This window comes from Balaenoptera musculus, chromosome 7, assembly GCF_009873245.2.
Source record: "Balaenoptera musculus isolate JJ_BM4_2016_0621 chromosome 7, mBalMus1.pri.v3, whole genome shotgun sequence".
NCBI lineage: Eukaryota > Metazoa > Chordata > Mammalia > Artiodactyla > Balaenopteridae > Balaenoptera > Balaenoptera musculus.
In genome coordinates, this window is record NC_045791.1 from 81,721,273 (window position 1) to 81,730,152 (window position 8,880).

Here is an 8,880-nt window from a genome sequence, read left to right on the forward strand (position 1 = left end):
GATTAAGGGATTTTTTTCCAGATGATGTAGTAACTAAAAAATCAAATTGGTGAAAATGTACTTTTAAGACTATATTTAAATGATTGATTTCCTGTACAGCTCCCCCATTAAGAAGCTGTTTTGTTCCTACTGAAATGGAACCACCACTTAAGGGCTGTGAAATCACGGAGGTTTCTGTGAAGAACTCAGCCAGAGAGACCTGTCCTTGTCCAGGCTGGATGCACCTCACCAGCATGTGCAGAGCCCAAAACTGCAGTGGGGGGGAGCATTTCTTCATTCTTCTCCGGCTTCTGAGCTGACTCTCAGATGGTGTCTATTGCGTTGGGTTGTATAAATTGCTAGCCATGCGTCCCCCCCAGAAGGCCCCCGGGAGTGCCAAATTTGTGCACGCGCACACGTGTGTGTGTGTGTGTATGCATGTGTGTCCATGTTTTCCTGTGCTGTGCTGTATTGTATAGTGGATTGGAGAAGCAGGACTCCTAGGTTAAGTAGGGGTGAGTCATGCCTCAGTCATGCCCTTTGGAAAGAACTTTAAAATAAGTGCCAGTGGGCTCTCCGGATTGTTAAATGAGGGATTGAAAGGTCATAGTAATAATGTTGGCAAACCGAAAGAAAACGCACATGTTACCTCATAAATGAAGAAACGGAGGCCTGGAGAGGTTCCATGACCTGCCCAAAGCCACACAACTAGTCAGTGGTAATAGACCCAACGTAGAGCCTAATTCTCATGGCTCTTAATTAGTGCTCATTTCCTATGCCACACCACCAAAGGTAGCCTGTAAATAAACCAAAACTGTGAAGGCATTCGGAATATACTTTCTGTGTCCTTATAGCATTTATCACCATTTATTAAAATTATTTGTTGATGTATTTCCTCCAGTAAATTATGAGTTCCTTAAAATAAAAAAATATGTATTTATTTATTTGCTTCCCCTGTGCCTAGACCCAGTGCCTTACACATAGTGGGCACTAAATAACTTTGGGAGAAAATTCATATTTATTTTGAATTTGTCCTGACCATTCTTACATGAAGTTACGAAGTGGCCATAGTGGGAAGATATATCAGTTAGGGTCCAGCCAAGGAAACAGAAACTACTCCCCATCTTTATAGGGGATATATAGTATAGGAAATTAGCTACATAGCATGGAAGAACTGGGAAGACAAACAGGGGATGGTGAGGTAATGATCAGAGATTATTAATGGAGGGAAATTGGGAGGAGATGGTGCTAAAAGAAGTGTTTAATGGGAACGAGTATCACGGAGGGAATGTTGTGCTGTAGGATCTGGGGTCTTTGTGGAGATGGACCCAAAGCTGGAGGCCCCAGAGACAGAGGAGAAATACCCATGTCCCCTCCTACCACCACTCTCTCCTCAGTAAATGGAGAAGGAAAGAGGACGTGGTCCCTGGGAGCCTGACCCACTCCTCTGGTGTGCTCGGTGCGTCACTTCCACTAACACATGGAGGTCCTTCAAGACGATCCACTTCCCTTCGTGCTAATTCAGTATGCACCAAGTAGCCCTCAAACCTGAAGCCTAATTCTATTTGCCATGTTGTTATTTCAACCAAAGTGTGAAAAACCTTTTTTTAAAAAAATAACTGGTCAACTGATCCACAAGTAGAGGGGGAAAAAAATCAGTGAAAACAACTAAAATCTGTTAGTTTAGGGGTTTCTCTTGCTATTTTTGTAAATTAAGAATGAAGGACCTAGAAGATATGCAGATGGCCAACAAACACATGAAAGGATGCTCAACATCACTAATCATTAGAGAAATGCAAGTCAAAACTACGGTGAGGGGCGGGTCCCAGGAGCTCCGGCGGCGGGAGGAGCGGCAGCAGCGGGCAGCCCAGCTTTGCGAAGGCTCTTTGCGCGCCGCGGCCCGCAGGCACCGCGCACGCGCCTGCCCCGCCGTCACGATGCCCAAGAGGAAGGTCAGCTCCGCCGAGGGGGCGGCGAAGGAGGAGCCCAAGAGGAGATCGGCGAGGTTGTCAGCTAAACCGGCTCCTGCAAAAGTGGAAACGGAGCCAAAAAAGGCGGCAGGAAAGGATAAATCTTCAGACAAAAAACAGAAACTTAGATCAATGGAACAAGATAGAAAGCCCAGAGATTAACCCACGCACCTATGGTCAACTAATCTATGACAAAGGAGGCAAAGATATACAATGGAGAAAAGACAGTCTCTTCAATAAGTGGTGCTGGGAAAACTGGACAGCTACATGTAAAAGAATGAAATTAGAATACTCCCTAACACCATACACAAAAATAAACTCAAAATGGATTAGAGACCTAAATATAAGACTGGACACTATAAAACTCTTAGAGGAAAACATAGGAAGAACACTCCTTGACATAAATCACAGCAAGATCTTTTCTGATCCACCTCCTAGAGTAATGGAAATAAAAACAAAAATAAACAAATGGGACCTAATGAAACTTCAAAGCTTTTGCACAGCAAAGGAAACCATAAACAAGACGAAAAGACAACCCTCAGAATGGGAGAAAATATTTGCAAATGAATCAACGGACAAAGGATTAATCTCCAAAATATATAAACAGCTCATTCAGCTCAATATCAAAGAAACAAACACCCCAATCCAAAAATGGGCAGAAGACCTAAATAGACATTTCTCCAAAGAAGACATACAGATGGCCACGAAGCACATGAAAAGATGCTCAACATCACTAATTATTAGAGAAATGCAAATCAAAACTACAATGAGGTATCACCTCACTCCTGTTAGAATGGGCATCATCAGAAAATCTACAAACAACAAATGCTGGAGAGGGTGTGGAGAAAAGGGAACCCTCTTGCACTGTTGGTGGGAATGTAAATTGATACAGCCACTATGGAGAACAATATGGAGGTTCCTTAAAAAACTAAAAATAGAATTACCATATGACCCAGCAATCCCACTACTGGGCATATACCCAGAGAAAACCGTAATTCAAAAAGACACATGCACCCGAATGTTCATTGCAGCACTATTTACAATAGCCAGGTCATGGAAGCAACCTAAATGCCCATCAACAGACGAATGGATAAAGAGGATGTGGTACATATATACAATGGAATATTACTCAGCCATAAAAAGGAACGAAATTGAGTCATTTGTTGAGACATGGATGGATCTAGAGACTGTCATACAGAGTGAAGTAAGTCAGAAAGAGAAAAACAAATATCGTATATTAATGCATGTATGCGGAACCTAGAAAAATGGTACAGATGAGCCAGTTTGCAGGGCAGAAGTTGAGACACAAATGTAGAGAATGGTCATATGGACACCAAGGGGGGAAAACTGCGGTGAGGTGGGGATGGTGGTGTGCTGAATTGGGCAATTGGGATTGACATGTATACACTGATGTGTATAAAACTGATGCCTAATAAGAACCTGCAGTATAAAAAAACAAACAAAACAACTAATACTAAACTTTCATTGGGTTATTTGTATGGAAATATGTTAATATAAATGTTTCAGACATTACATGAAATTTCTAAAAATCTTATATTTGTATTTGTATGGAAATATGTATGGAAATATGTTAATATAAATGTTTCAGACATTACATGAAATTTCTAAAAATCTTATATGTTCTGGTATAATGTTATAAGTCATAATCCTAGTTATTACTTTAAAATGTATATCTCAGAAATAACTAATTTTCTTGTCAACTGCATTATTATGAACTTTCATCAAATCTTTAACCGTGGTCATTTTTAAGTCTTTTGTCATTTACAGACAGTTCTGGGTGTACTCTGATGATTTTGCAAATATGTTCCTATAAAAGGGTTTCATCTTCAAGAAATTCATGGAAAAGACTCTGACAAGTACAGGTTTCTGGTAACTGACTGTACTGCTGAACTGAATGAATAAGCATTTTCAGAACTCTAATGAAAAACTGATGAACTCATAAAAGTGCTAACAAAAGATCAAGATGAAAAAAAAAATTAATTACATGGGACTGAGTGAACTGATGAGGATGAGTATAATTTTTGTGACTTTCTGTCTGAATTTAAAAAAAAAAAAATCCCACAAGGACTCAGAGGCAAAGAATATACAAATCAATTTTCACTGCAAAGTAAAGGAGCTGTTACAGTGGAGGATTACTGGACTGAATGTCAATATTATGACATAGTATGAGTGTGTTTCATGTTTGGTAATTGCAATCATTGTTGCTTTTGTTGTGGTCATCCATGTACAATGCTTGGTGTCAGTCTATTTATGTCTTGTAAAAATAAAATACAGTGTGTGTGTGTGTGAATAAAAAAAAAAAAAAAAAAGAAAAAAAAAAAAGTGCAAACAAAAGGGAAAGGGGGGGGGGGCTTCCCTGGTGGCGCAGTGGTTGAGAATCTGCCTGCCAATGCAGGGGACACGGGTTCGAGCCCTGGTCTGGGAAGATCCCACATGCCGCGGAGCAACTAGGCCCGTGAGCCACAACTGCTGAGCCTGCGCGTCTGGAGCCTGTGCTCCGCAACAAGAGAGTCCGCGACAGTGAGAGGCCCACGCACCGCGATGAGGAGTGGCGCCTGCTTGCTGCAGCTAGAGGAAGCCCTCGCACAGAAACGAAGACCCAACACAGCCAAAAAATAAAATAAATAAATAATTAATTAATTAATTAAAGGTGCTAATTTAAAAAAAAAAAGGGAAAAGGGGAGCAAAGGGAAAACAAGCTGAAGTGGCTAACCAAGAGACTAAAGAAGACTTACCTGCAGAAAATGGAGAAACTAAAAACAAAGAGAGCCCAGCTTCTGATGAAGCAGGAGAGAAAGAAGCCAAGTCTGATTAATATCACACACCTGGTCCTATCAGTGGCCCCTGTCTCCCTTCTTGTACAATCCAGAGGAACATTTTTATCAACTCTTTTGTAAATGCAAATTTTTTAGTAGCTCTAGAAACATTTTTTTCAAAGGAGGGAATCCCACCTCATCCCATTTTTTAAGTGTAAATGCTTTTTTTTTAAGAGATGAAATCATTTGCTGGTTGTTTATTTTTTGGTACAACCAGAAAATAGTGGGATATTGAATATGAGAGGTTTTGATTGTCTTGGGTGTCAGCTTAACATTCCACACATGGAGGGTAGCTTTTATATCTTATAATACAAAGCATACTAAATGGTATCACTTCACACCAGTTAGAATGGCCATCATCAAAAAATCTACAGACAATAAATGCTGGAGAGGGTGTGGAGAAAAGGGAACCCTTTTGCACTGTTGGTGGGAATGTAAATTGATACAGCCACTACGGAGAACAGTATAGAGGTTCCTTCAAAAACTAAACATAGAACTACCATATGACCCAGCAATCTCACTACTGGGCATATACCCTGAGAAAACCACAATTCAAAAAGAGTCATGTACCACAATGTTCATTGCAACTCTATTTACAATAGCCAGGACATGGAAGCAACCTAAGTGTCCATTGACAGATGAATGGATAAAGAAGATGTGGCACATATATACAATGGAATATTACTCAGCCATAAAAAGAAATGAAATAGCCAGGACATGGAAGCAACCTAAGTGTCCATCGACAGATGAATGAATAAAGAAGATGTGGCACATATATACAATGGAATATTACTCAGCCATAAAAAGAAATGAAATTGAGTTATTTGTAGTGAGGTGGATGGACCTAGAGTCTGTCATACAGAGTAAAGTAAGTCAGAAAGAGAAAAACAAACACCGTATGCTAACACATATATATGGACTCTAAGAAAAAAAAAAAAAGGTTCTGAAGAACCTAGGGGCAGGACAGGAATAAAGACACAGACATAGAGAATGGACTTGAGGACACGGGGAGCGGGAAGGGGAAGCTGGGATGAAGTGAAAGTGGCATGGACATATATACACTAACAAATGTAAAATAGATAGCTAGTGGGAAGCAGCCGCATAGCACAGGGAGATCAACTCGGTGCTTTGTGACCACCTAGAGGGGTGGAATAGGGAGGGTGGGAGGGAAATGCAAGAGGGAGGAGATATGGGGATATATGTTTATGTATAGCTGATTCACTTTGTTATACAGCAGCAACTAACACAACATCGTAAAGCAATTATACTCCAATAAAGATGTTAAAAAAAAAAAAAATGAAGGACCTAAAACTTTTTGACAAATAAAGCATATATTTCAGCACAACCATGGAGTGTCAGTGAGAGAGGGTGGCCCAGGGCAGCCTCCCAGCAAGGGTCTAGCAGTTGCTTGGATTATTTTTACAAGTTCCACATGAGGGTCATCTTTTACATCTAGGTGTTTCTCCCCTCTTTCTTTTGGAAAAAGATAGAAATAAATTCTAGCCCAGAGAAAGAAAGATATCGTGGCCTAGGATTAGGAAAAAGATAAAGAAATAAAAGGAGGGAGATCTAAAACTCCTTCTTGCTGCGACCCTGCCTCCCATTGTCTCCGGCAGTCCTGGCCTCATCCCTGAGAATGAGCTTCCAGAGAAGCCCACAAAGAACTCCCTTTAGTCTTGACTCTCAGATATGTGCACAGTTAAATTTGTTGATCTCAGTGGTTGCAGCAGAAACTGACAGATATCGACATTTAGACAAAATGCTGCAGGCCAGAGAAAATTGAGATTAAACCAGAGCAGCTCTGAGGTCCAAAGGTGCCCCTGCTCCCCAAGTCTGGCTGGCAAACACACGACATCAATAAGTATTAGATATTATCAAGGAATTATTGCTAGGGTTCTTAGGTGTGATACTGGCAGTGTGGTTAGAAGGAGATTGGGCATAGTCTTAGGAGATGCATGCATAAGTATGTAGGGGTGAAGCTTTAATGATGTTTGCAATTTATTTTCAAATGATTCAGCAAAAAATATTATAGATGTAATACATGTATGCATAGCTATACACCTATAAACACAGATGGTTAAATGACACAAATATGGAAAAAAGGTTAACTATTAAACCTAGGTGGTGAGTATAAGGATGTTCTGTATTTTCAAAGCTTTTATGTTTGAAAAATTTCACAATAAAACTCAGGGAAAAATAATTGCTGTCCATTTGGCAATTATAGTTCCTATCATCAACTATTAACATGGAATTACTTTATTATAAAAATCTGTCTCTCTTGAGCTTGGCAAATTTGAACCAATTAACTACAGTCTAAGTGAGATAAAGAATGGACTTTCTAAACCTGGTAAGCTTGAGTGATCAAACCCTTGTCTAGATAGAGTTCACTGTGATGAAGCAAGAATTAAGACCCTCCAAAATACTGTGACATTCCAACTACTCTAATATAAATGTCTGCGGTACTGACTTTGACTTAGGGCACTATTCTCAGCTGTTCATTCATTCATTCGGCGTTTAAGCACCTGCTATGGCCCTAAGATTGGGGAATAGGCACAGTCTACTCTCCAGGAGCTCCTAGACCACGGAGGAGATGAAAATGGGAATGAAGTGGGCAGTGAAGTATGACAGGTGCAATGATTCAAGGGGTCACAAGGATACGAGTGGGGACAAAGGGAGGAGCAGGCATTTTAACTAGGCATCAATGAAGGACCAGCAGGATGGGATTCAAAAAGGAACCATATCAGTCAGAGAGGTTAATGAGGGATGATTTATAAAAGTGTGGCTGGGTTAGGGAAAACCAATAATGGATGGTGAAGGCACCAACTGTGGGGACCCATTCCCTGCCCTCAGCGCGAAAGGAGCAAGAGGAAGGGGCACTACCAGAACTCAGAGAAAGCAGTCGTGACTTTTGTTTGAGGGATCCCATCAACCTGCAGTGACTCAAAAGAGAGGATGCCAGGGGGAGAAATACCCTGGTCCTGTCCTCCCGTCCAGCTCTCATCTTCCACCAAGACCTCCCACTGGCTCAGCCCAAGTGGAAGCCAGGAGAACAGAAAACTTGGTTGATGCAGTCCCTAAAGTTCAGCCCCTAGAGGCAGAGGTCAGGGTAGAGAAGGTCAGGGCCAACAATGTTATTCAACAAAATGGATAATGCTGGAGGGGGCATTAAACAGGAGTAGGAGAAGTGGCGGCCAGGGGGGAAGGTAGAGACGTGTCCACTATGGGAGAGTGAAGGACATGTTATACAGCGGGGACAGCATGAGCCAAGGCAGAAGTTAGCCTCACATGCTCAGGAATTGCAGGCGTCTCAGAGTGAGCTTTGAATTGCTTCACCAATGGAAGAAGGGAATTAGTTGTAGCCATCTCCCTCTCTCATGGACACTCCCTTAGGATCAATCTTTCACCATTTTGGCATTTTTATATATGCAAAATAGATGAGCTTTAAATTCCTTGAGAATTGGTCCATATGGATCTTAGAAACCTTCACAATAACTCCACAGTTAAGAGTCTTCCAACTGTAAGAGACACATACTTAGCTTAATTAGCATAAGCAAAAAGGGAATTAATAACTGAGACATTCAAGAGGTGGCATGAGTTTTAAACAAAGCCCTATCCAGGCATTGAAATAATGTCACCATGCCTTTTTCTCCCTCTCTTCATCTAGTAACTTTACTTTTTCATCTGTTGGCTTCAGTCTCCAGCTGATCTTCTCTAGTTGGTGGCAAAGATGGCCACAGAAGTTCCAGGGATATTTTGTCTTTACAACCAGTGAGCCAGGAAAAAAAAAAAGAGCAGCTTCTCTCTCATTCAGCATTCCTATCAGTCCCTCATTGTGGATTTACATCAACCCTGATTGTGATAAATGCCCACCTCACCCAAACCTAGTATCCAAGGAGGAAGAGATCTTTGTCATCCAAGATCGTGTGATCATTACGTGAGGGGAAAATGGCAGAGGAGGGGTTGTAATTAGGCCTGCGCAATTCATAAATGGCCAGAATGATGAAGAGACTAAAATATAGATGGATGTTACTGCAATCCACATGCTGTGGATCCACCCTTTTCTGCTTCTATTCTCCATTTTCCTCATTCATTCA

General features: G+C 41.1%; 1 protein-coding gene across 1 annotated transcript; it reads left to right on the plus strand.

The window, feature by feature from the left end:
• The first annotated feature begins 1,916 nt into the window (after positions 1-1,916).
• LOC118898552 (non-histone chromosomal protein HMG-14-like) lies at positions 1,917-4,803 on the plus strand. The gene is made up of 2 exons (XM_036859058.1): positions 1,917-2,067; positions 4,631-4,803. The coding sequence occupies exons 1-2, from the start codon at positions 1,917-1,919 to the stop codon at positions 4,783-4,785; spliced, it is 306 nt and encodes a 101-aa protein (XP_036714953.1). The 3' UTR covers positions 4,786-4,803.
• Positions 4,804-8,880: the final 4,077 nt, after the last annotated feature.

Bases quoted from the DNA above. Each gene is read 5' to 3' on its own strand.
- LOC118898552 (XM_036859058.1), top strand. From the start codon at position 1,917: ATGCCCAAGAGGAAGGTCAGCTCCGCCGAGGGGGCGGCGAAGGAGGAG. The intron at 2,068-4,630 runs AGAAACTTAGAT...AGGTGCTAATTT, and splicing joins TAAATCTTCAGACAAAAAAC to AAAAAAAAAAAGGGAAAAGG.